The sequence below is a fragment of the Acanthochromis polyacanthus genome, chromosome 9 (assembly GCF_021347895.1).
Source record: "Acanthochromis polyacanthus isolate Apoly-LR-REF ecotype Palm Island chromosome 9, KAUST_Apoly_ChrSc, whole genome shotgun sequence".
NCBI lineage: Eukaryota > Metazoa > Chordata > Actinopteri > Pomacentridae > Acanthochromis > Acanthochromis polyacanthus.
Window position 1 is genome coordinate 3561858 of NC_067121.1, and position 27343 is coordinate 3589200.

The following is a 27343-nucleotide window of genomic DNA, read 5'->3' on the forward strand; positions in this document are numbered from 1 at the left end:
ATATTATTGTTGATTTCAAAATAAGAGCCTGTTATTGACTTTAAAATAGAAATGTTATCACATTCTGTTATTAATTTCACATTTTTAACTTCTAATTTTAACTGTTCATCTTAATTTTGAACTTAAAATGTTGAATTTGTCATCTTTATTTCATAATTTAAACTTAAGACCTAAAACGTTTTAATGTATTTATTTTATAGTTTGACCTAAATTTACCGATTTCATCTCCAAAGTTTAACTTTTTTTCCAGGTTTGTTTCAAAATTTTGAATTTTAAAATTGGGAAATGTTTACTTTTATCACTTAAAAGTTTAACATATATTGTCCGAATTTTTTATCTTAATTTCCAATGTTTGATTTCATTCTTATCTATTTTAGCTTTAGATTTTTTAATTTCTCATCTTTATCTCAGTTTTATGTGAACTGAATTCATTTCATAATTTAGAATTTTACTATTTGTTAACTTTACATTTAGCATTTTTTATTTTTAAATTTGACATAAAATTTCTTGTTTTTATCATAACTTAATTTTAAATAACCTGGATATCATTTTAATATATTTTAATGTGCTCATTTTTATTTTTTATTAGAAGTTTAACATTTCAGTTTTGACTTTAATTTCTCATGTTTGTCATAATTTTAAAACTGAATTTCTCATTTGAAATTCACCATTTTACATTTCATTTATTTTCAAATTTTTCCCCATAGTTGATTTTTCTTCTCTCATAATTTTGAGCTTCATCATAATTTCAATAATAATAGTAATAGTACTACTAATACTTGTAATAGTAGTAGTAAAGGACCTTTCCTGCTTCTTCAAGTCTAAATATTTACTAACATTTAGGACTCAGATGTCTCATTCATTTAAAGCTATTTATTACTTTAACTCATGGAGATGGTGTCAGTAAAGTTAAACTGTTCAGTCAGATGCATTTATCAGTAAATCTAGGAGGAAATCATCCCAGATTGGACTTTTATTTCAGATACACACCAACCAGTGAACATTCTCATGCTTCTAACGAGTCTCGATGCCCATGTCCTTTCTGAGGTAACAATCGATGTGGATCTGGTCGTTTTTTAACGTTTTACTTCAGTACTGAGGCTGTTAGAATGAGTAAGGCCTGGCAGTTACAGCAGTCAGAGATGTCCATCAGTTTTTAATGAAAAAGCACCCATCTCCTGTTAAACCTCTTTAAAAACAGCATTCAGTCACAGCAGTGAGGTCCTAACCGTCACTCCAGAGCTGCAGAGTTCAGAAAAACTGTCACACCTGCTCAGTTTTCCCCCGTTCTGACGAAAATTTACAAAAAAAAGACTTTTCATGTCAAGTGAAAACATTTCTAGAAAGTAATGTCAATTATTTAAAAAATAGAACAAGTAAAATAAGCGTCTGTATAATTATTCACCACCTTAAGTTCGGTATCTATTAGAAAAACCTTCAGTTCCATCATTGATCCTGCTGGTCTCCATCAGTCTGAACATCTGGACCTTCTGTTAAACTCTGTCAGGTTCCTCAGGGATCCTGATCTACAGAACCTTTAGTTCTCAGAACGTCCACCTTGTTGTCTTTGAACCATCTCTGAGGATCTTTGTCTGTTTGCTTCGACTCATCATCTGGATGGAAAACTGATCTTCTCCAAGTCTCATCATCAGGTTAGAATTTCATTTACCCTCTACCAGCCTTCCAGGACCTGCTGCTAAGGAACACCATGATGCTGCCACCACCGTGCTTTGGTGTCAAATTAGATGTCTAGTCTGATGGACATAAAGCTCCATCCTGGTCTCCTCAGACCAAAGAACCTTCTTCCAGGTGACTTCAGAGTCTCCACCTGCCTACTGGTGAACTCTAGTCCAGGTTTCACTTGGCCTCAATCACTAGTCTGTAGTAACTCCTTCATAGGAGTCATAGAGTCTTGGTGGCCTCCCTCTCTAGTCTCTTTCTCCTTCAGAGGAGTCATAGAGTCTTGGTGGCCTCCCTCTCTAGTCTCTCAGGTCTTGAGGACGTCCTGCTCTAGTCAGATTTATTCATGTTCCATCTTCCTGCCATTTCTTAATGATGGATTTAACTGGACTCAGATCTTCAGGAACTTTAAATGTTCTTGTATCGTCCTGACTGATGCTCTTCAACAACCTTTCCTCAGAGTTTCTTGGTTCTTCAGTCTTCATCGTGTAGTTCTATCCCAGACTTTGGATCCTCCAGAGACTGGACCTTCAGATCCAGGAGTCTTTATCCTCCCATCACTGATCTCAGATCATCCATTACTGACTGATGACTTCTGTGTTGAATTAGTCCTTTAGAAGTGATGATCACTTATTTTACATTTTTTAACTGACATTACTTTGAAGAATCTGTTTTCACTTTGACATAAAATAATCTTATTTTTTTTGGTAAATTCTTGTCCTTAAAGGTTAAACCTCCAGCAGGGCTGATACAGTCTACAGTCTCTGTTCCTTCTGGTCTCTGCACAGTGTTCAGGCCTGTCAGTGTTTGTTAAACTAAACCGGAGCCGCTGCCTGTTCAGCCGTGTGGTGTTTCTGCTGGTGGATCCTCAGGTTCTGTTTTCCGGCGAATCTTTTCCCGCAGTGCTCGCAGGCAAACGGTCGCTCCCCGGTGTGGACGCTCTGGTGCGTCTTCAGGTGACCCGACTGCGTGAAGCGTTTCCCACACTGGGCGCAGCTGTACGGTCTCTCTCCGGTGTGGACGCGGACATGCGTCTCGAGGCTGCGGGACGACGTGAAGCATTTACCGCAGTAGCTGCAGACGAAGCGCCGGTCTCTGCAGTACCGGCTGACGTCCAGAGGGTCCAGCCGGGATCCGCCCAGGGCCAGCGCGAGGGGGAAACCGGCGGCGGTGCTCATGTCGGACGGTTTGTCCAGGAGCGTCGGCCGGTGGTCGGGCTTCAGGTACGGCCGGTGAGGCACCATGCTGGGGAGGCCCTGATTGGTCCATGAGGAGCACAGGTCCAGTTCTGAGTCGTAGGAAAGGGAACCGATCAGGCCTCGCTTCAGCTCTGAGGGGTTTCCTCCCGACCCGAGCAAGAACGGCTTCCTGGTCTGGACTGCAGACGGAGCGTCGCAGTCCGACTCCGAGGCCAAATCGAACACGACGTCTGAAGAGCTGCCTTCAGCGGCGCCCGCAGGACCCGGAGAACCCGCTGCACTGTGGGAGTCCTGGTGCCCGAGGCGCTCCGACAGCCCGCCACTGTTCTGGTCCCACGGCCGGATGTCGGAGGAGATGGACATCCCAGACGGTCCTTCCTCGCTGTCGTCTGCAGCCGACGGCGGCGCTTCACTTCCTGTAAACACACGGATCATCAACGACCAGAACAGAAGGAACAGAATCTGACTGTTTAAAGACAAAAACAGAGTCAGCATAGATCACTGTGATCTAAACGAGGAGGAAAGAAAAACAATCAGTGTGTTTCAGTCGCTGGAGAACATCTGGCAAAGTGACTCAAAGAAACTTCCAGTGATGTTGAACCCTCTAAAGCCCAGACGGTTTCTGCTCCTTTTCATTTTTACCCAGTTCATTTTTCACTGCAGCATAAAGTCTACAGAAACAGAAGAACCATGAAGACGGAGAGAGAACTCTAAGGTCTCCTGTACAGTTAGAATGACAGAAATAAAATGGAAAAACATTGAACTTCTCTGATTAGTTAACAGAAAATATCATACACCTGGAATCATAAAACTTCATCTCTGAATCTAAGCTCTACTGCCATCACATGTTTAACCTACTTGGAAATAATTAATACATGATTAATGTCATCAGTAGAAAGATGTTTCTCCATGCTGAATGGATCTCAGTCTGTCTCCTCTGTTCTGTTTCTGAGCCATGCTGACTTTATTCATCCAGTAGCTTTGGTTTTCCTCTCGTCGTCTTCTATCGTCTCTGTGAATTCCGTTGTGATAAATGGTGTATTTTTGATTTGAAAGATGACAAGATTTTTAAAGCATCTGAGAGTTTGGGGTCTACTCTGCCTAATTAAACAGCATTTATCTAATTATATGTGATAATATATAATAATCTAAAATATGTCATTTCTGTTTATGGGTTTGTTTCGTCGCTGTTCTCAGAACAGCCGGATTATTGGAATTAAATGATTATTTTCTGCAAACTGTTTGGAAAATGCTGCTGTAAATGTTAAGTCTTATATGAACAGATTTAAACATTTACAACAAACGGCGACTGTTGGCCGAGAATCAGCGAGCTGCACTGAGCATTTCATTTATTTATTCATAATCTATAAAATTAAATGCAGAGATGAACAGGTTCTCCTGTTTTTTGTGTTACAAATGTTTAGAGCTTTCAGGAGGTTCAGTCTGGAACCTTCTGTGGTAAAAGTGAATCTTTCGTTGAGCAGAAACCACCAGCGACCTCATCTGACATCTCTGAATCCTGTGAGAAAGACTGAATCCCTCCGACCACAAACGGCAGAACAACATCTGGAGCTGCTGGAGGAACATCAAGACGGAACCACGAACCACGAGTCAAACCACAAACCAAGCAGGATGCAGGTGAGTTCATCAGCAAACTGAGCGCATTAAAGCCCCACGCTGTCCGTTTAGTGTTTCTTAGAGCTGCTGGTCGTCCTCTCCTGGCCTTCGTGCTGCTGCAGTGCATTCTGGGAGTAAATCTATTTCTTACCGTCTTCGGTCAGCAGCAGCTCGTCTCCGTTGACGTTCTCGTCCACTTCCTCTTTCGTCACTTCCTCTTTTATCACGACGACGTCCTGATCGTCCGGCTGCTCTGAAGCTGCTGTCGGAGGATCCTGAGCAGAAAAAACACTAAATTATTATTTAGTCTGAGAAGCAGCAAAAGTCTGGACTTTTTAGAAGTGAATAAAAATCTTAAAGATAACTCTACTTTGAGTCTATGGTTCAGCTCTGTCCTCCTCTTTAAACACAAAAATCCCAGATGTTAGTTCTTTTCACAGTGAACATTTCTGCTAATTGGACACATCAGTCGTCTCCTCGACTCTCCAGCAGGAGCTTCATCTGTTTACTTCTTTTTAATCATCGAAATTTGGCAAAATGTTTCTACATTTAATGTAGGGCGGGACCCGAATATCCGAATATTCGTTCCCTACAGCGGATATTAATTTTGGTGTCCGAATACCCCCCCCCCCAATAATAACGATTCTTTGAAAGAAAAGCAAAATGATATGAGAGACCTGTCAGAATTCTTGCAAATTTGCAATTTATCAGATAATGTGAACTTAAATAATCCCCAGTAGCCTATGGTGTATAGGTTGTTTACAGCAACTCTTTCAATGGATAATAATAATAATTAATAATAAATAATAATTAGACTTCCACTTTGATTTTACTCTGAAGCAGCAGGAGGCGGAAGTGCGCATCCAACGTTTCTTAGCAACGGCCAAAAAATCCGAAGAAGAAGAAGCGGTTCAAAGTTCAGCGGTGAGTTTCCCCTCATGGTGATTCTGACATTTAAAGCAGACTAAAGACTCTTTATTCTGAAGAGCCAGTTCACCGGACAGGTTAGTAGGAGTTCGTATTTTAAATGTGTCTCCGTCTGTCTCGTTGCCGACATTAAATCTGTAGCTTTAGCCGCTGTTAGCACCTCCAGACCATAGACTGTATATAAAGATGGACGTAGCATCTGGCTCCAGAATTGAAGCCCACCCGGAAGTGTCAAAAACTTGCAATATCCCGCCGTCCACTAGGGTTGGCTCCAAGAAGCTTTTGCTCCATAGACCCCAATTCATTTTTGGAGAAAATAAAATTTGATAGACTGATGTTCTACAGCTCAGGATTTTTTTCCCGTTAGTTTTCATGGTCAAAATGAGAGATCAGGTGGCTGATCTTAAAATAAATCAATACTGAATTTTAAATAAATCGTTAAAGTTGGCGGAGCCAGGGGGCGTGGCTATACTTGATAGACAGCAACAGAAGCCTCTGCGGTAAAATGTGGGCGGGATAAGAGAGTCCTCAGCCAATCCTGCCCCTAGTTGCTCTCCGGTCCAGCCTGTTTGATGACGCTTTTTACGTCACTGGCTCCAAAAAATCCAAAACGGCGACCAGGAAGTAGCAAAATCCGGGCTTCATTTTCGTTGAAACCAACGGGTGACGTCACGGTTAGTTTACGCCTGCTCCAGACGAATGGATCTGAATATTCGGCCGTCTCCACCACAAGCCCCGCCCCCTGTCGGACGTTACGTTAACAGGACCCGAATATCCAGAGACCAGAATCCACAATTTGGGCCAGCCCTAATTTAACGTTTGTTTATCCTGGTTTCTCCATACAAAGGAGATTTGAAAAAGGTTTTGGTGCCAAAGAGAAGCTACAGAAATGAGAAAAACTGAGAATAAAAGAAAAGTCTAGAATTTCTTTTAGCCAGTTGTGTTAAATGAGGTTTCACTTAGTCATCATCAAACAGTCAGAAATGTCATGAAAATACTCATTTCTTTCCCATCATGCTCACTGTTGTGTATACTTACATTCTGAGCAGGAAAAAAATGTAATGAATTATTTTCAACCAAAGTGTAATGTACAGCAGGATCTCTGAGCTAAATCTAAAAAAATCTGGGCAAACTGCAAACAAACATATGAAAAGTGTAACTATGACTGATTTTAGGTGACTGGATGATTTAAGGGTCTAAAAAACTCCATTGCAGTGAAAAGTTTGCACACATCTGGGTGATTGTTGCTGTTTTCTCAGTTCTGCTTTAAACCACGACAACGTGACCGTAAACGGGACGTTCTCACCTCCGTGGCTGCAGGAGTTGACTCCAGCATCAAAACTCTTCCACATCTGACGAGGTTGGAGGATTTTGGCTGTTTGGAGCTCAGCGCAGCCGGTAAGACACGTTCTGGACCGAAAACACAAAAAGATAAACGATAGCCGCATTGAGGGAAAAAAGGAGGATCTGAGGAGGTTTCAACCATAACGCAGCTTCTCGTCACTTTTATGGAACTTTCTGTGAAGATTTTTAATGTGAAATATTAAAATCAACGCAAACTTTATTGTCAATATCTCTACATGTGAAGAACAGAAAATAATAAAGAACATAACATATCACTATAAATTAGTTCGTAAATATCCTAGTTTCATGTTCAATATTTAACTACCATAGGAAATATTATTTCAGTATTGCATAAAAACCTTTAGTCTTATTTTAGCTGATCAATTTTCATTTTTATTACTGTACAGCTTTATGCGTTTCTATTAGACTGTTCATTTATTCTCACGTTACTGTATTTTATTTTTACAGGATAAACCTTCCTGTTTTTGTTTATCAGAACAGCAGTGATGTTAAATTATCCAAAAATGTCAGAAACAAAAACATCCCAATAAACATAGTTTATATCTCATTAATAAGCATTTCTATCAACATTTCGCTCTCATAGATTATAGATTAATGGTTCAATGACAATAATTTGCTCGTTTTTCATTGTTAAAAAAATGCATTTTAAAACTTTTTTTTAAATGCACACTGGAAAAACATACATATAAAACACAATAGTTTTACATGACAGATATTTTTATGGAGGTGATGAATGAAGAAACCTCTTCTCTTCAGGGTGCAAATATGTGAAATTAACCATTTTATGTTGTTTACACCTATAAAGCCAAGCAGAAGAGGTGTCGAACCGAAAAAATACTTTAAAGATTCTTTTTAAATTGATATTTTCACTTTAAAATGACTCAATTTGACCAGAAACACAATAGGAAAGTTAAAAAACGTCTACCCTATTCTTTGTGTTGTGAGTGGAACTCCCTTCAGAAAACTTAGCATTTTAAGGTTGTTTGGTTTAATTTAAAATTAAATGATTAGAATTAAACGCCTCAGTGCCTTTTTCTGAATTTTTGACACCAGTTCTTCAATTAGGCATACATAAACAGTGGAAAAGTTTAGTTTAATAAAACAGGAACTTGTGTATTTTTAAGCCAGGCTTGCTAGCTGCGGGGCTACACAGTAGGCTAAGTGGGAGTCAAAACGGTAGAATAAGTTCACACTGAGGGCAGTTTGGAGTTTTATGTTAGAGCCGAATTAATGAACAATCTTTGATTAAAAATAGTATAATAAAAGAAAACTGGTAGAAAAGTTCTAAAACAGTTTGGAGACGAAAATTTGTCGGATTCTTAAGAGTCTGGTGTGGCAGTTAGTTAGCATTGCCTCCATCACCGGCGTCGCTGACGTGCGGATGGCGGAGGTTCGATCCCGGCCGCTGGACAACAACAACAGCAACAAAAAACAAAACAAAAGGCCGAAACTCACCCACGGTAAAGTCCAGCAGCTCTCCGCCGCCCTCCTCCGCTTCCACCGGGCCGCCGTAGTCCAGCACCGCGGCGTTCCCCCGGTGACCCCGGGCGATGATGGACTCGATGAGCTCCAGCTTCCTCCGCAGCGACTCGTTCTCCTTGCGGCTGCGGCTGATCTCCAGCTGCAGGACGGCGTAGCTGTCGTCCACCAGCTCGCTGATCTCCGCCACCGCCGCTCTGGTCAGCGCCTCCATGATGGACGTCAGCTGAGAGTGAAACGCCGAGTAGCTCGTCATCCTGAGCGGCGGGAAAAAGCACGACGACCGCGAGGTGAATTACGGGGGAGTAGAGCGGGGATCGGCGGCAGGTCGGGCCGGTGTTCTGGTGTCCACAGAGCAGCAGCTGAGCGGCCGGGAGAGGAGGCGATGCTCCAGTGACCGTCGGTGCTCGGAGTCGGTCGTTGTCTCCTCAAAATAAAAGCCGAAGTGAGGCGTTCATGTTCGCTCTGTAAACCCCAGCTTCCAGGAAAAAGTGAACGTTTATTTTAACGGGTTTTAACGATTAAAAATCCATTGAAAACAGAACAAATAACAACAAAACAAGCAAAAAAAATCTCTTAAAAACAAAAACCACTAAACAAGAACAATATCTGTACAAAAACAAACGTACTAACCCCAAACAAAAATATCACCCCAAACAACAAAAATCTGTAAAACAAACAACGGAAAAAGCAGCATGACAAATCTGTAGAGAAAAAGGATAGATTTTAAAAAGTCTGTACAGTCAAAAACAAAAATTATGTATTTATTTATTTTTTAACATGTTGGCTAGGTCAAATCAAAAACACTTTTTACTATTATTTTTACAATATCTGACAGTAAAATAGCACACATTTATGAATTCAAATCGACAAAAAATTATAGTAATTAAAAAAAAAAAGTTGCCATTATTTGGAAGAGGAGTTGTGCATATTGAGGACTGAAAGATGGTACATTATTTTTAAACTTATTGATGGGAGATGTTTAATCTTTTGATAATATAATATACAAGGAAGGCAAGGCAAGGCAAGGCAAATTTATTTATATAGCACATTTCAACAACGAGGCGATTCAAAGTGCTTTACAAAGACATTAAGAACAGAGGATGACGATTATTAAAAGAAAAACAAAAGAAAACATTTATGAAATCATTAAAAAAAATTGGAACGTACCTAAAGTTGCTCTTTTTTCATCTCTTAGTAAAATGCTGAATCCTGAATCTTGCTGACCTTTCCTCTCTGAACCACTTCTACTTCAGTTAGTCTGATTATAGTTGTAAAGTTTCCCACAGCACCTGACCGCAGCAGCAGCTCGGTTTCTACAGTAACGGCTGACAACAGAGAAGATGGTTCACAGTAAGTTAAAACGCTAGCAAAATACAAATAAATACCAATATCCCTTACTGACTTTACTCTGTACGTCTATTGTTTAAATAATTCATAAGTATCATCGACGGTCTTCAAATCTGAAGCTGATCGGAACTGTTTTTTTTAAAAGTTAGAAGCCGAATTGTTTGTTCCGGGATGTTAGCAAGCACTGAGCTAACGATTCATTCTTCCTCTGGTGATTGTTAGAAAAACACAGAATATCGTTTAAAACAATCATCTTTATTTCTTAAGTGCTTCAGAAATCTTTGTTTTGGGCACATTTTGGGAAACTCAAAATCTTTATTTATTATCCAGCAGAACGGATGTAGAATAGAATAGAATCACTTTATTCAAGTGAAGTGAAATTTAGGATGTGTTCGTTTATTTTGCTTTAAATGAGTACTTCACGACTCTACATAGATTTGCAGATCATCAGTTGTTGTCTTTAAATGACTTGTTGAGTTTCTCAAACATGGCAGGTGTAAACTCACCTGTTCGCTCCGTGACCGGACGTGAGCTCAGGTAGCCACATGAGCTAATGTCTGATTAAGCTTGTTAGCTAAAAAAAAAAAAAAACAACAACTTGCTACTAGTCATATTCAGTGCAACTATTGAGCCGCATGGGGGTTGGTATGGCTCAGTGGGTAGAGTGGGCGTCTTGTAACTGGAAGATTACCGGTTCGATCCTCGGCCCATTGAGCTCATGTCAAGGTGTCCCTGAGCAAGACACCTAACCCCTAATTGCTCCTGGTGGGTCGTGGTTAGCGCCCTGTATGGCAGCTTCCACCATCAGTGGGTGAATGTGACGTATCATGTAAAGCGCTTTGGATAAAAGTCTGATATAAATACAACCATTTACCATTTAATTCAAATCTGCTCTTTGTTCTGTTAATCTGAGAACATCCAAACATGTCAACTTAATGTCTGGATAAACACGTTTTTCCACAAAACGTCAACATTAGCTGAAGTTTAGTTTGTTGCTTCCAGATGTTCGGGATTATTTCCTCTGAGTTTATTAAACATCTGCAGCAGCCAGAGAGCAAATCATGGAACAAATATGATGTCTCATTGCATCTTATTTTCACTTCATCGGGGTGTTTTCTTTAGTGTTTAACTAACCTGCCACATGTTTCTGCATTCGGTCCATTTAGTAACGGAGGATCTGATTCGCCGTCGTGCCGAACACAATGACTGTGAGATCTTCTCTCTGGAGGAAGTTTCTCTTCATCAGCAGGACATCGAGAGGATCGAACACATTGACCGCTGGTGCAGAGACCTGAAGATCCTCTACCTGCAGAACAACCTCATCCCCAGGATAGGTGAGGATACCAACCAGGAAGTTTTCAGACGTCTGTTACATATATGTGTTGTTAACGGCTACCTTCACTGAAATGAAGCTTTGTGTTTCCTAAAACCTTCATCTTTGACTAGAAAAGGTGTTTATCATCAACTTCTTGTGTTTTGTCATTTAATCTTCTTTCTTGGTGTAGAGAACGTCAGCCGCTTGAAGAACCTGGAGTATCTGAATCTGGCCTTGAACAACATTGAAGTCATTGAAAACCTGGAAGGTCAGTGTTTAGAACAAACACGAACCCTGATTATCATCATTAATGTTCATTTAAAGGGTTTCCTGGGGTTTGTGCTGATGCCTCTTTGTTTCATTTTTGCTACTAAGATCGTGAAAAGAAGAAAGCTGAGGATGATCAGTGGCGGCTGTTGTTGGTTTAGAGGAGACAGTCCTTTTTTGTGTTTGTTTGCTTTACACCTTTGTGGAGCAGTTTGTAGATCTGTCTGTGTAAGAAATGTGATTTTTGATCAGCAATACATAATGGATAGCATTAGCATTTTCTAAAACGATAGGAAAATCCTCAGTGTTAGCATGTTGTGTGGCTAATGTGGCTAGCCTTCAAGTTTTGTTTCAGACAAGAGATAGTTTTTCTTCATTCAGTGGAAGGTGATTGACATTTTTGTTTATTAAATGGTCAGAAATGACACAAATGCAGAAATTTCTATCAAATAACAGAATCAAGTTTGTCAATCTTCAAAAACCCATTAAGAGCAGATGAACCCTGTTTTAAGTACAGCAGATACTAAAGTTTTGTTTATTTACAGCGTTCTGACTGTGACTGCAACACTTCACTGATCTATTTATTTCTCCTGATTAATAATTCATCTGGAGAGTATCAGTAGCATCAACTACATATCTGCTGCAGCTTACTGGAGTCTGGAGAATATTTTCTGGTTCAAACAGACAAATAAAATGCAAAACAGGCCTCAATTTGGAGAAGATGGAACCTTTTTTATAATCCATAAACGCAGTAAATGACAAGTCGGTCACCATGTTTGCATCATATTCTGATTAACTGCTTCAGCTGTAATTAAGACTCAATCAACTGCAACCTATTTGATTGGTTGGAGCAGTTTTTTGTAAAGAAGCAAAAGTCTACACTCTCTGTTTGCAGCTTCTTGAATGTGGATATTTTCAGTTTTCTTTCCTCCTCTATGACAATTAAGCTGAATATCTTTGAGTTTTGGACAGAAACACTGTTGTCGCCATTTTTGTCGTCTTGTAGACCAAACAACTAATTGATTGATCGATAAAAACACTCAGCAGACTAATCAACAAAACAAAAAAGTCCAAATTATGAATTCTTCCTCAACTAGTGATTGTTCTGCTACAACTTCATTTGCTTGCATCACAGTTTTATGTTTACTTCCTGTCTTCAGGCTGTGAGAGCCTCCAGAAGTTGGACCTGACGGTGAACTTCGTCGGTTGTCTGAGCAGCGTTGAGTCTCTGAGACACAATGTCCACCTGACGGAACTTTTCCTGGTGGGGAATCCCTGCACTGAGTTCCAGGGCTACCGGCAGTATGTGGTGGCAGCTCTGCCTCAGCTGAAGGTAACGTCATCAGCCAGTTACAGGTCTAATCATGGTTGTCCCACAGGGAGACTAGTTTTAAATGGTTTTTGTAACCCATAGTGAAGCTTTATCAGTCAAAAACTGGACATTTTCCTCATGTTTATACAGTTTTCAATCACGAACATCTGGCAAATAAGTGAGTTACTTACATTAGCTGGTTGGTTTTAGGGCTCTGGCTTATCTTAACCACATGATCTGTAGTCAGAGGTCATTAACTACCACAGAAGTCTTTGTCATGGTGCCCCTTAACTAGCTAAACTCCCACATTCTTCTCTGCTGCCGTACTCTCAACAAAAGCAGTTTGATTACAGTTTATTAGCCACTTAGCTAAAGAAGCTCTGTCCGAGCAGACTACAGCTCATCATGACTGTTAGCTCTGTTTGGACGCCACAGAAGTCTTTGTCATGGTGCCCGTTGCTAGCTAAACTACCACAGTGCTCTTTGCTTTAACATGAACTGTAGCCTGAGTGACGCCTCCTCTGGTCTCTACAGCATTAAACAGGAAGAGGCTCCACCTGGTGGAACAACCAGGAACTACAGCAAATCTACAATATATTTACTGACATTTTACAATAAAGAATTCCTCAGTGTTAGCATATTGTGTCTCTAATGTGGCTAGCCTTAGCATTAACTGCAACTGTAGGAAAATCTTCAGTGTTAGCATGTTGTGCATTAAATGTAGCTATCATTAGCATTTCCTACAATTATAGGAAAATACTCAGTTTAGCATGTTGTGTAGCTAATGTGGCTTGCATTCGCATTAGCCACAATGGTAAAGGAATATTCAGTGTTAGCATTAGCGTTCGCTATAACTATAAGAAAATCCTTAGTGCTAGCATGTTATGTGGCTAATGTGGCTAACACTAGCATTAGCCACAACAATAAAGGAATTTTCAGTGTTAGCATGTTGTGTGGCTAATGTGACTAGCATTAGCATTAGCCACAATGGTAAAGGAATATTCAGTGTTAGCATGTTGTGTATGTAATGTAGCTATAATTAGCGTTTGCTACAGCTACAAGAAAATCCTAAATGTTAGCATGTTGTGTGGCTAACATTAGATCCAACCCTCATCATTTTGTCATACAGTTGTCATGTTTTGTTTGCAGATAAATGCATTAGCATTACCCACAACAGTAAAGGAATCTTCAGTGTTAGCATGTTGTGTGGCTAATGTGGCTACCATTAGCATTAGCCACAACAATAAAGGAGTTTTCAGTGTTAGCATGTTGTGTGGGTAATGTAGCTATCATTAGCGTTTGCTACAACTACAAGAAAATCATCAGTGTTAGCATGTTGTTGCTAATATGGCTGACATTAGCATTAGCCACAACAATAAAGGAATTTTCAGTGTTAGCATGCTGTGTGGCTAATGTGGCTAACCCTCATAATTTTGTTTTACAGTTTTCATGTGCTGCTTGCCGATAAAATGCACCAGCATTAGAAACAAACAACAAACTCACTTCTGCACTTGATTCTTTTACTTGTAGTTTTGTAACACTAAAGGTTTAAACTTCTTTTTCTACTGTCAGTTATGACCATTTTTTGTCTGTAGTGAAGCTGAGACATAACAAAAACACAAAATAATACTGGAGTTTTATATATTCTAACTGTTAGCGGCCAGTTTGGATGTCAGTTTTGATAATATGAGTCGCTCTCGTGTCCTTCAGTGGCTGGACGGGACGGAGATCAGCCGGTCGGAGAGGATTCGAGCCTCTCAGGGTCTGGAGGAGGTGAGGATTCTGGTCGGCGAGCAGGAGGAGGAATATCTGAGGAGGAGAGTCCAGGAGAAGGAGGAAGCAGAGAGGAAGGCGGCAGGAAGCGAGAAGAAGAACCAGGAGAGGAAACCAGGCTTCGACCGCTGCTGGTACACCGACATCACCAACACGACGTGAGTTCAAACACGACATGGAAACGTTCACAAGAGCTTCATGATCAGCTGTGATGGAATGAAACTAAGAACATTCACTCTGGTGCTTCACTCTAGTACACTTTTAGGATTCTTTATGCAAGCATTTCCATTTTCTGCAACTTTGTCCTTCTGCTTTGCTAAATTTTAGAGCAAAATATTTTACTTTCTGCTGCAGATTTTATACAACAAATAATTTAAGACGCTTTTAAGATAACATACAAAATTCAAGAATAACATTTCCAACATTTCTGTGTCTCTTAATTTGTTGACGGCTCCACAAAACGCTGATGTTTGCCTCTAAATTTCTCACTAATTTCAAAAAATGTTAAAATGATCCAATATGAGTTGCTCTAATCACAGCAGCTCCAATAGTAACCTGCTGCTGACACCCTGATGCTTCACTATTAGCAATATAATCATGTTTTTTTAGTAGGAAATCAGTCAGAAGGAACAAAACAATACTTTAATTTTAGTATTTTAACTATACTCTGCAGCTAATGCCTCTGATTTGGACTGAAGTTGGATTTTTCATCCAGAACTTTTCCTTATAATCAAATATTTTTACTTTACTGATAAATGATCTGAATACTAATTTCACTACTTGTGATTAATTAATTTCAGCTTATTATTCCGGCTTCTTTAGAAAAGAGCGTTGTTTAAATGCTTAAAAGTGTAGATAAGTTGTTTTTAACCTGCAGTTTGTACAGAAATCTAATGAATCATTTTGAAAAAAGCAGAATTCAGCAAGGAGGAGTAAGAAAGTTTTGAAAAGGGAGAGAATTCAGAGGGACAATGTCTGAATATTGAGATTAAAAAGAAATTCAAAACTCGAAGAGAGAAAAACTGAATTCTGATTTTCAAAAGCCAGAATTCCGAGAAAAAGTTTGAGATTAAAGTCAGAATTCTCAAAAGAAAAACAGCAGATTGTTTATTTCCTCTAGCATTCCAGTTTTTACACAATACAACAAATGACAGTAAATCAATGAAAAAACAACATAAAAGTGGTCACAGCTAGTCCATGTAAAGCAGACAGAAGAGAGAAAAAAGGAGCAAAAATCTTATTTTGAGGACCAGATTTGGCCTTTAAGTCACTTTTTTTTTTTTTTTTTACTGAACTTTTAAAATGATTTATGTTGCATTTAATTCTGCATAATATCCACTAATACTGTACAACTTTTTCTACTGTGTAGTGTAGAAATTAATTTGGAATTAATAAAGAGCTTCTTTATTCAGCTGTCAGTTCTAACAATTAAGAAAAATTTAATTTGACGTAACTTCATAGTTGAGGAAAATATATTGGCAAATATTTGACATAATTTGAGGAATTTTTATGGTTTGACATCGGTTGGAAACAGAAATGCAGTCAGAGAAAACACCGTCTGTACTGATGAAGAAAACTCTTAACTCTGGAAAGTCACGTTATTGACTGACTTTATTCTGAAATATGTTGGAGGAAAAACAATCAGAAGCTCTAAACTTCTGTCATTTAACAGCATCAGGAAGAATCTTTAAGCTCTGGTAAATCGCCCGATTTTGGAGTAATTAAAGTCATGGTAATGTCTCTCTGCAGTCCAGGTTTGGAGGAGAACCAGGAGAACCCAGAGAGAGACGAGGAAGAAGAAGAGCGAGAGTTCTGGGGAACTCCGTGTCCGTTCACCCCTGAATCTCGTCTGGAGGCTCATCGACACCTGGAGCAGAAGAGGAAGGAGAAGGAGATGTAAGTTCTGCTTTTATCCGTCTAATATCAGGACTGTGGGTTCATTTAGTCTGTAAATTTATTTTATTTACAGTTCCTTGTGAAAGTATTCGGCCCCCTTTGAACTTTTCAACCTTTCGCCACATTTCAGGCTTCAAACATAAAGATATAAAATTTTAATTTTTTGTCAAGAATCAACAACAAGTGGGACACAATCGTGAAGTGGAATGAAATTTATTGGATATTTTAAACTTTTTTAACAAATAAAAAACTGAAAAGTGGGGCGTGCAATATTATTCGGCCCCTTTACTTTCAGTGCAGCAAACTCACTCCAGAAGTTCAGTGAGGATCTCTGAATGATCCAATGTTGTCCTAAATGACTGATGATGATAAACAGAATCCACCTATGTGTAATCAAGTCTCCGTATAAATGCACCTGCTCTGTGATAGTCTCAGGGTTCTGTTTAAAGTGCAGAGAGCATCATGAAGACCAAGGAACACACCAGGCAGGTCCCAGATACTGTTGTGGAGAAGTTTAAAGCTGGATTTGGATACTAAAAGATTTCCCAAGCTTTAAACATCTCAAGGAGCACTGTGCAAGCAATCATACTGAAATGGAAGGAGTATCAGACCACTGCAAATCTACCAAGACCCGGCCGTCCCTCTAAACTTTCACCTCCAACAAGGAGAAGACTGATCAGAGATGCAGCCAAGAGGCCCATGATCACTCTGGATGAACTGCAGAGATCTACAGCTGAGGTGGGAGAGTCTGTCCATAGGACAACAATCAGTCGTACACTGCACAAATCTGGCCTTTATGGAAGAGTGGCAAGAAGAAAGCCATTTCTCAAAGATATCCATAAAAAGTCTGGTTTGAAGTTTGCCACAAGCCACCTGGGAGACACACCAAACATGTGGAAGAAGGTGCTCTGGTCAGATGAAACCAAAATCCAACTTTTTGGCCACAATGCAAAACCATATGTTTGGCATAAAAGCAACACAGCTCATCCCCCTGAACACACCATCCCCACTGTCAAACATGGTGGTGGCAGCATCATGGTTTGGGCCTGCTTTTCTTCAGCAGGGACAGGGAAGATGGTTAAAATTGATGGGAAGATGAATGGAGCCAAATACAGGAGCATTCTGGAAGAAAACCTGTTGGAGTCTGCAAAAGACCTGAGACTGGGACGGAGATTTATCTTCCAACAGGACAATGATCCAAAACATAAAGCCAAATCTACAATGGAATGGTTCACAAATAAACGTATCCAGGTGTTAGAATGGCCAAGTCAAAGTCCAGACCTGAATCCAATGGAGAATCTGTGGGCAGAGCTGAAGACTGCTGTTCACAAAGGTAGTGTCTACAGATACGGACCCGTACCCGCAGCCTGTGGCCTACAGATACGGCACTTTCCCTTACCATAAATATTAATGAGACGGATATGAATATTAATGAGCCGGCTGATGAACGCGCTTTGTGATTGGCTGGTAATCCGACATACATAAATATTAATGAGTCGGTTTGGTAATCCGAGTGATGAAGGCGCTTCCGTGATTCGAGGTGAATCTGCGTGCCGAGCCTGTCATGTCAGTCATCTGCTGTTCTCTTTTCTATCATGCATAATGTCTTATAAATATCATTATCTGACTTTTTCACGGACAGCGATTTGGGGGTTGAAATCAGCACTACTATTAAAAATAGCAAAACTTTTTATTCACGTGACCCTGTTCTAATAAAGCACAAACAGCAAACAAAACAAATGGCGGAACTAACAGCCAGCAAACTACAAGTATTTTTTTACCTTCAAAAGTAGCGACAGACTATTACATATTAACAACCTAAACAAAACCCTGACGTATTTTCTGCGTCTGTCAACACAGACACTGTCACAGTCACTTTAATGTTAGCGGACTCTGTTGAATGGCTAAGTTACATCACCACAAACAAATCTCACAATATCACAGTAAATCGAGTTTGTGGTTTTTTTTTTAATTCATGCCGAATTAAAGAGCTGCTCCTCACCATTCACGAGTGTTTGTTTCATATTCGACATCCTTAACTTTATCTTGTAAATTAGCGTCCGAAATTAAATGGGAACATTTGCAATGGAGTTCGTCAGCCGCTTCCACCACTGAACGCGGTAAACTACTTAATAGGAACTGGACTTCAAACAATTTAGACACGGCGTCTAAAAGCGTAAAAACTGCAATGTCTAAAGTGTGAGAGGAGACGGTGTATTTTTGGTTAAATTATACAATGTTCGCCGTCAAAGTCATTCATATAAACTGCCTGTAATGTGCAGCAAATAGTAGTTAACCGGCGCCAGCTCTTCAGTGACCTTAACGGGTCCGTACCTCTAGTACAGATGCTACAGGTACGGATCCGTACCTGTAGCATCAACCGTTCACAAACGCTCTCCATCCAACCTCACTGAGCTCCAGCTGTTTTGCAAGGAAGAATGGGCAAGAATTTCAGTCTCTGGATGTGCAAAACTGATGGAGACATACCCCAAGCGACTTGCAGCTGTAATTGCAGCAAAAGGTGGCGTTACAAAGTATTAATGCAAGGGGGCCGAATAATATTGCACGCCCCACTTTTCAGGTTTTTATTTGTTAAAAAAGTTTAAAATATCCAATAAATTTCGTTCCACTTCACGATTGTGTCCCACTTGTTGTTGATTCTTGACAAAAAAATACAACTTTATATCTTTATGTTTGAAGCCTGAAATGTGGCGAAAAGTTGAAAAGTTCAAGAGGGCCGAATACTTTCACAAGGCACTGTAACTCGTTAAAGCTCCACATGGAGGTGAAACCAACCGTCTTCCATCTGGTGGTATTTTGTTTTAGAGAGACTCGTCTGTTTTTTGTTTGCCAAATAGTGAATAGAAAAGTTGTTTTATTCCTTAGTATTAGTTTTATTCTCTTAGTATTAATTATTTTCTTTAATAACCAGTATTGTGTTGTATAAAACAGCAGAACATGGTGAAAAGCTGTACTCTAGTTTCATAGTTTTTCACCTGGCAAACAGTCAAAATCCTGAAGAAGCTGTTTCTTGCCATTTAAAACTGCCAAAAGTACTAAATATTCACACCTAAAAGCTGGCACCAGATAATTTTGTGCTTTGTCTGCTTTAAAATGACTTCAGCAGTTAATAATTCACAAAAAAATGGATTTAACCGAATCAATCATCTCTGACAACAAATACAAAACTGTAAAATCAAAGAAAACTGGTCTAAACTACAAACACGCTGTAAAAACACCACATTTCATGTTTTTAATACAAAAACCTGTTCAGCACTGTTTCTTGTCCCTTTGACTGCAGTTTGTCATTTCGGCCACTAGATGTCGCTGTAACACCATCATCCACTAGCGATCAGACAGATCATTGATTATTCCTCAGGATCAATACAAACTGATCACCATCTGCTCAAAGCCAACAGTTTGTGGAGATTTATTCCACGTGTTGAGGCTGAAGGAGGCTGAGATGCTGGTCTGACATGGAAACTGTTCAGAACGGTCGATTTTTAGGTGGAAAAACTGAACATCATTCATCAGAACATTCCTGAGTAGGATTACTATCAAGGTCTTGAGCCCCAAAACTCACTGGTGGCTTTAAAAAGCAAGTTTTCTTAAAGAACAAGACCAAAATTATTCCATTTATCAGCGCTAGAACCTGTAAAAACAGAAAGAATTGACAGCTGTCATTGAATGCATCACATTAGATGTGTGGTTTCACAAGGAAAAATAAAGAAGTACAAGATTACGATATTCATTAAAATCCCTTTTTTTCTACATGTTTCGTTTAAAAAATCACCAAAAGTGGCACCAGATTCTGGAAAAATGCCATTTTAGAGGCTCAATATCTCCAGAAATAAAACTCCCACAGACATGAAATGTGGAGGTCTAGATGTTCATAGAGGTCTAGGTGCTCATAGATGTCTAGGTGTTCATGGAGGTCTAGATGTTCATAGAGGTCTAGGTGTTCATGGAGGTCTAGATGTTCATGGAGGTCTAGGTGTTCATGGAGGTCTAGGTGTTCATGGAGGTCTAGGTGTTCATGGAGGTCTAGGTGTTCATAGAGGTCTAGATGTTCATGGAGGTCTAGGTGTTCATAGAGGTCTAGGTGTTCATGGAGGTCTAGGTGTTCATGGAGGTCTAGATGTTCATGGAGGTCTAGGTATTCATGGAGGTCTAGATGTTCATGGAGGTCTAGGTGTTCATGGAGGTCTAGGTGTTCATGGAGGTCTAGGTGTTCATGGAGGTCTAGATGTTCATGGAGGTCTAGGTGTTCATGGAGGTCTAGGTGTTCATGGAGGTCTAGATGTTCATGGAGGTCTAGATGTTCATGGAGGTCTTGGTGTTCATAGAGGTCTAGATGTTCACAGAGGTCTAGATGTTCACGGAGGTCTAGGTGTTCACGGAGGTCTAGGTGTTCACGGAGGTCTAGGTGTTCACGGAGGTCTAGGTGTTCACGGAGGTCTAGATGTTCATGGAGGTCTAGGTGTTCATGGAGGTCTAGGTGTTCATGGAGGTCTAGGTGTTCATGGAGGTCTAGGTGTTCATGGAGGTCTAGGTGTTCATGGAGGTCTAGATGTTCATGGAGGTCTAGATGTTCATGGAGGTCTTGGTGTTCATGGAGGTCTAGGTGTTCATGTAGGTCTAGGTGTTCATGGAGGTCTAGGTGTTCATGGAGGTCTAGGTTTAGGTGTTCATGGAGGTCTAGGTGTTCATGGAGGTCTAGGTGTTCATGGAGGTCTAGATGTTCATGGAGGTCTAGGTGTTCATGGAGGTCTAGATGTTCATGGAGGTCTAGATGTTCATGGAGGTCTAGGTGTTCATGGAGGTCTAGATGTTCATGGAGGTCTAGGTGTTCATGGAGGTCTAGATGTTCATGGAGGTCTAGATGTTCATGGAGGTCTAGGTGTTCATGGAGGTCTAGATGTTCATGGAGGTCTTGGTGTTCATAGAGGTCTAGATGTTCATAGAAGTCCAGATGTTGGTGTTTTGACTTGAATTTGTCCAAGATAACTTTAAATCTGTGCAAAATGAATAAGAATTTGTTGAAAAATTGATTAATTCTGTCCAAAGTAACTTAAAACTGTCCAAAATGACAATAGTGAATAACTTTTGGTCCTTAAACATGGGAAAAAAGTGCAACATGTTCAACCAAGGCTGGTATAGTGTCTCCATAAAGTTCCAAACATCAGTAGAATCTGTTGTGTTAAAGTTTGACCAGACAAGGTTCCAGATTTTGGATATTAAACAGCACAATCAAGTTACCTTTTAAATCAGTTACAGAAATAAAGAATCAATATTCTACATGAACAGTCTTTTAAAAACACCAGTTATTAGCTTTTCTTGCTGAATTTTCTTCACTCTAAACTGGGTTTAACAGAAGCAGCAGTTTTTGATGTCTGTTGAATCCTCTCCTCAAAGAATGATGGAATATTTGTTGATTTAAATAAAAGCAGAGTCACTCGGTCGTTCATCAGTTAAACCTCCATCCGGCTCTGACACCTGAACGTAGAAACACTAAATCATCCAGGATTATTGGCTCCTCTGGGCTCAGCAGCTCGTCCATCAGTTCACAGAGAAGAAAATCCTCGACTGTCCTCCGGTTACAGAACGGTTTGTTCAGAGCTCCTCATTAACCCCACGGATGAACCCGAGCTGCTCAGGATTCAAACCATCATAGAACGAACCAGAGCGACATCAGCCTCCTTGAAGAGATAGATCAATCTATAGATCTGTTCTCCTGGCGTTTGGATGCAACGTTCCACCAGGTCACCTGTAGCCTCAGCACCATTCAGACTCTCAGAAAACTGGCCGAAATCATTTTCTAGAACTGTTTTGGACATAAGAACTGATTTCTGTTGTCTCCATCTGAAGATTTCTGTTGGTTGATGTTCAGCCACCATCCAGCTTCAACTATGAGGAGAAGACAGTATGATGAGGATGTATAAAATCTAAATCCATTGAGAAATGAAGACTCTATTGTCTTTTGTTGCTTTAAGCGTAGCATGGATCTCGAGGAGTAACATCAGACAATCTACAGGAAGGCAAAGCAACAGAATTACAGTGAGTCCTCAGCCTGATGTTTTGTCGTTACATCAGAACTGGTTATGTGGAACTGGTTGGTGAGCAGAGCGGACGAATACGTCGTCATGCGGCGCTGTAAGACATCTTTGTTTCCATTCTCCGGTTGTCCTCCACCTTGGATTGTGCTACATTCTAACTTTTTGTCCTTCATTATGGCTCCCAGCATAAGTCAGACTCTTCTGATGCTTCAAAGAAAAGGAAAGCCGTCTCCATGGAAGTGAAATTTAATAGAATAAAACTGTCAAAGTGTAAAAACAGTGGAACATATTCTGTTATCTTCTTGTAAAATGACTCATCCATGCAAGAAAGTTGCTGGTATTCAGAACTTTTCCCGGAGAACTGATCGATATCGTGATACACGTAAAAGCTTTGTTTCCATTTTCGCCGGCAAAAATCGACTTAAGTCGATCCGTAGGAACTAGTAAGTGGAGAACCCCTGTACTGTTTTCTGATATTAAACATTTTGCAACTATCGAGTTTGAATTCATGATCAGTCTGTTTGTCTTGACAAAACCAGCATATTCACATTAAGACATCTATTTATCAACATGCAAGGTTGATTAAAACCAAATCCACAAAGGGTGGGGGTCTAAAAAGAGAGGAAAAATTAGATTGTTATTTCTCCAAATGGGTATTACTTAAATAAAAGCTTCTCTAAACACGTTGTCACACAGCGTCCTCCTGCAGCGTCTTTATGAAAACAAAGCAGGCACCAGAATAAAAGTGCGAACGTCTCGAGATCGTTGTTTTAGTTGCACTTCTGCATTTGGAGCCTCGTGTTTTGTCCTTCCAGGCCGCCGTAGCCTCCCGAGCCGATCACATGTGATTTAGGTGTGACGCGCTAATGAAACCGTAGCGTGTTGCAGCCTCCCGCCGAGGCGTTAATTAGGTGTGTGTGTTGCACATCCTCCATCCAACACACTTTCTGTGATATCAGCTGTGAGGATTCAGCAGCCGGCGAGGAAACTCAGCAGTCAGACGCCAAACGCTCTTTACTCTGCACGTTAGAGGTTAGGAGTCGCTGGTTAGGGCCGCTGGTTTTATTTTTATCAGATATTTACAAATATTTAATCGTTTTTGAAGGTTTAGAGGCATAAAAAATGTTGTGCTTGAAGGGAAAGCAGCCAGAAACTCATTTAAGGTGGTAAAATATTTTTGACTCTTCATCAGGAATTTTAAGTTATTATGTCTGAAATAGACTTAAAAAGCAACTCAGCTGCTTCTGTCTGGCAGATTATTCATTCTACGGTTGCACAAGTTGTCAAAAATACAAACAAACAGGACTTTTAATGAGACAACATGTGTTTTAATTTGGTGATAAATTTCCACAGCTTCTTAGAGGATGATTCATGTGAAATGATCAAGTTTTTAGAACAATTCTTGCTGAAAATATTACAGCATAAAATACGGATGATTCTAAAGATTTTCTGGTAATTGTAGCTTCATATATCAAATACTTTAAGAGGAGAAAAGGCCAGATTACCCACTTTTAGCATGTTATAAGACAAGAACGTTATTATTCTTAGTTATATTTTGAGTATCATTTTACATCCAGAACTCTTTTCTACCTGTTTGACCCAAAAGAAATGACAGAAAACTACACGATAAGTCTCCATCAAACCAAGTTTTATCTCTACAAAGTGCATCTTATATTTAGCTTGGAAAATCCAAACTTAATCTCCATGTAATCTCCTATCTCCATGTTAGGAGATACAGGAGAGTCAGTTTGGCATTGGGCGAATTGAATCGCGTTTCTCTCGCGGGAAAGTTTGGTACGACCAATCATAGCACGGGAGGCGGGAGTTAATGCTGCGTCATCATCAGCGCCTGGATTACCCATAAAACACCTGCACACCTCCCGTAACCAAACACAAACATTAGCTAAGTTATTCCTAACACCGCTAATCATTCGGAAGGAGTCTTTTGTTGCGTAGCCTTTTCAAAAATAAGTGTTGTACTTGAGAGTACCCCATGTATTCGTTGATTTTTGTGACAAAAACGGCAGTAATCATTCACCGCGACGCTTTCTCGGCTGCATGCCATTGTTGTTGGACTACATGGACTTAAAGGTCGATTTGTTTGTGCGTCACATCCGTGTTACGCTGATTGGTTCTTTCTCGTTCAAGCTGCATTCGTTAGCCCCTCCTTTTTGAAATCGTCTCCTATCATCACAATGCCAGACTGCCTTTATTTGTATTTATATTAATACATAAATAAAGTCAGTCTGGATTTTCCAGGCAATCTTATATTATAAAATGTTTTCTTACTCGTATTAGGGGCGGCATGGATCAGTGGGTAGAGTGTTCGTCCTGCAACCAGAGGGTTGCCGGTTCGATGTCGAGGTGTCCCTGAGTAAGACACCGAACCCCTAATTGCTCCTGGTGGGTCATGGTTAGCGCCATTAGTGTGTGAATGTGACATATCTTGTAAAGCGCTTTGGGTATCTTTCAGGTATAGTAAAGCACTATATAAATACAGAGCATTTACCATATTTGAAGAACATTTTGAAACTCCATCAGACTGCGTACCGATATTTTTGGTTTTATTGTACAACTGGTCATTCAGTAATGAAAGTTAAAAGAAACTAACTTCTATTTACGATTAACTATTTCATATTAAAAGTATTCTATGTGTTTCATTTTGTATTCTTGTGAAATGAAGCTCCGCGTGGTTCATAAATATCACTAATCAACCTTTGTTTTATCAGTTTCTTTGTTAATTTGTGCTCAAAGATGGGCTGATCAGAGTTGATTTAAGGTGGAATAAACCCAACAGAAACCATGTGCTGGTGGGTTTTAGATTGAGTATATTTATGGAGCTTTTCCTTCTTCACGCTGATGAACAGGTATTCATCTCTGCAGTGTCCTTGGCTGAAGGTTGATTCCTCTTTGACGGAGGTATTCTTGTTGTTTTCTGTTTTTGCGGTTGTTGTCGGGGAGGCGGCTTGTCACTGTAGCTGAAGAGTGTCGTTTTTATTCTGACTCGATCTTTTGTTCCATGAGACTGTAACCATGATTAAAGGCGGCACAAATAACGCTGACGTGTAATAGATCTACAGAATAATAAATACTCTGCACCTCCTACACTCATCCAGCTCCTCTGAGACTTCAGGGTCAGCCCGAGGTTCATCTTCGTTCAAGGGCGCTGAGACGGTGGAGGTGGGCTCAGAGATCCACCGGGGACTCCACTCTGCTGCAGGGCTCTGGTATTAAACCATCAGCACTCTGGTTACCAGACAAACTGCCCACGTCCTCCGTAGAGCAGCCTGCTGGAGGACGACGGAGCAAAACTCTGCATGAACACCAGTCATTGTAGCTTCTTAAGAATGAAAATGCACAGAAAGGGGCTGTGTAAGCGTTTAACTTTGAGCTTTTGATTGATCTTTTCATCAAAAATTGGAACAAATGGACTGAAACTCTTCAAGCTGTGGCATTCTGTCATTCAGACAATCACGTTTACATCCATGTTCCACAGTGATGGATAGAAGCACAGGACCCGATCTGTCATACAAGCAACACTGAATGGGCACTGAGTAGTAAATGATGCAGTAATAAACGTAAAGGTAGAGCTTAATCCGCTGACAGTTTGGTTGACATTTCACCCACTTTTGAGGTTCTAACATCAGTAGAATCTGATGCGAGAAAAGTTTGACTGGACAAGGTTTCAGTTTTTAGATTCAAACTTGTCTGAAAATATAGAAAAATGTCCAAAATAACCAAAAAAAAATCATACTTGCCAAAAATGAGTAAATCTGGCCCAAAATGTGCTAAATGTCCAATCCATTCGGGTATTATGTCTCCATAAAGTTGCTGTCAGTGTATAGAAATGGATGGATCCATATTTTTACTAAAATACAGTCTTTGGTCAACATTTCATCAACTTTTGTGGAATCTGATTTGTTAAAGTTTGACCAGAGAAGGTTCCAGTTTTTAGGTATTTTCATTTGAATCCTGCCTGAAATTACTTAAAACTTGTCCAAAGTCAGATAAAGATGGTCCAAAATGACCTAAAACTTGTTCCATAAGAATTTAAATTTGTGCAAAAAAACAAAGATCGTCTTAAATGACTCAAATTTGACCAAAGCCACAATTTCATCCAAATCCAGATAAACCGTTGTACCAAATACAAAAAGTATGAGGTACATATGTGAGTCCTGACCTCCATTACAACTGTCGGGACCATTTTTTTCTACTGTTGAGCAACTCGTAGTTAGAATACCATCATTGTCACTGTTGAGGAGTTCATAGATAGAGTATCCTGCCAGGTTTAGTTCATATTGTTATCCGGGTTCGTCTGAATGTTAACAGACCGATGAAGCAGCACTGTTGTGTACCTCGTGTCTGAATAGGCCATTGATGAGGTAATTAGTTCAGCAACACGTAAGACAGGAAAAGAACGTGTGTTATATCCCAGTGTCACGGTCCACGAACGTGCTCATGATCCACGACTTCCATTCTGAGGGTGAAAATTAAAGATTCTAAAGGAAAGACGACCAGCAAACTGCAGAAGTAAAGAAACAAAAGTCTAAGCGCTTCCATAGGAGTCTAAATCTTTGTTTCTCAAATCAAACCTTTGAGGCATCTCCAAACCACTCACATAAAATGGTCTTTTCTGACATTTCATTGTTATCATTATTGACTGCCAGTGTGATTTGTACTTCAGACCACTGTTGTTGGTATTTCACTGATTTTTGAGGACAAAATTGCAAAGAATGCTACAGACTGGAGCCAGAATTGTAGATGGCGTTACATAAATACTGTTTTTATCGTTAATAACTCTAAAAAGTCGATTCAGTGGAAGTCTGTTGAATGAAGTGCCAGAGGATCACATAGGAACTCGTAATTCTGGTAATACAGACTGATTTATTTCACCTTTGAAGCTGAAAACATTATTGTAACGAGTTATTTTTGTAATTTAAACTCAAATTTCTTAGTTCATTCAAAAATGAAGTAAAGTAGAGGGAACTTAATAAAATTGAGTCGATAATTACAATTTTTTCACGTTAAGGTCAGGATTTTAAATCTGCTACACTGGAGCAACTTTAAAACATAAGTAGATAATTATTGTAATTAAGTGCATAACAGT

General features: G+C 39.8%; 2 protein-coding genes across 4 annotated transcripts in view; one reads left to right on the forward strand and one right to left on the reverse strand.

The window, feature by feature from the left end:
- Positions 1-927: 927 nt before the first annotated feature.
- Positions 928-8712, reverse strand: LOC110970925 (B-cell CLL/lymphoma 6 member B protein-like). The gene is made up of 4 exons (XM_022221237.2): positions 8244-8712; positions 6730-6833; positions 4648-4771; positions 928-3295 (listed from the first exon to the last, which is right to left on the reverse strand). The coding sequence occupies exons 1-4, from the start codon at positions 8521-8523 to the stop codon at positions 2496-2498; spliced, it is 1308 nt and encodes a 435-aa protein (XP_022076929.2). The 5' UTR covers positions 8524-8712; the 3' UTR covers positions 928-2495.
- Positions 8713-8719: 7 nt separating this feature from the next.
- The window catches only part of dnaaf11 (dynein axonemal assembly factor 11), a 61748-nt gene continuing 43124 nt past the window's right edge, over positions 8720-27343 (forward strand). For 2 of the 3 annotated variants that reach the window (XR_007944370.1, XM_051953854.1), the window contains exons 1-6: positions 8721-9620; positions 10784-10951; positions 11123-11200; positions 12360-12532; positions 14222-14442; positions 16034-16180. Coding sequence is in view for 2 of the 3 variants with exons in the window: in XM_051953854.1 (XP_051809814.1) it covers positions 9611-9620; positions 10784-10951; positions 11123-11200; positions 12360-12532; positions 14222-14442; positions 16034-16180 (797 nt within the window). In the remaining variant the exon portion in view is untranslated. Of the gene's footprint in view, positions 9621-10783; positions 10952-11122; positions 11201-12359; positions 12533-14221; positions 14443-16033; positions 16181-27343 lie in introns of all 3 variants that reach the window. The other variant, XM_051953855.1, reaches the window with a different exon arrangement.

What these genes read in the sequence shown, in the direction of transcription:
- LOC110970925 (XM_022221237.2), bottom strand. Translation starts at nt 8,523, where the DNA reads ATGACGAGCTACTCGGCGTTTCACTCTCAGCTGACGTCCATCATGGAG. An exon ending in GCTGCTGGACTTTACCGTGG is followed by an intron (nt 6,834 to 8,243) that starts GTGAGTTTCGGC and finishes TTTTCGGTCCAG; the next exon opens with AACGTGTCTTACCGGCTGCG. An exon ending in CAACTCCTGCAGCCACGGAG is followed by an intron (nt 4,772 to 6,729) that starts GTGAGAACGTCC and finishes TTTTCTGCTCAG; the next exon opens with GATCCTCCGACAGCAGCTTC.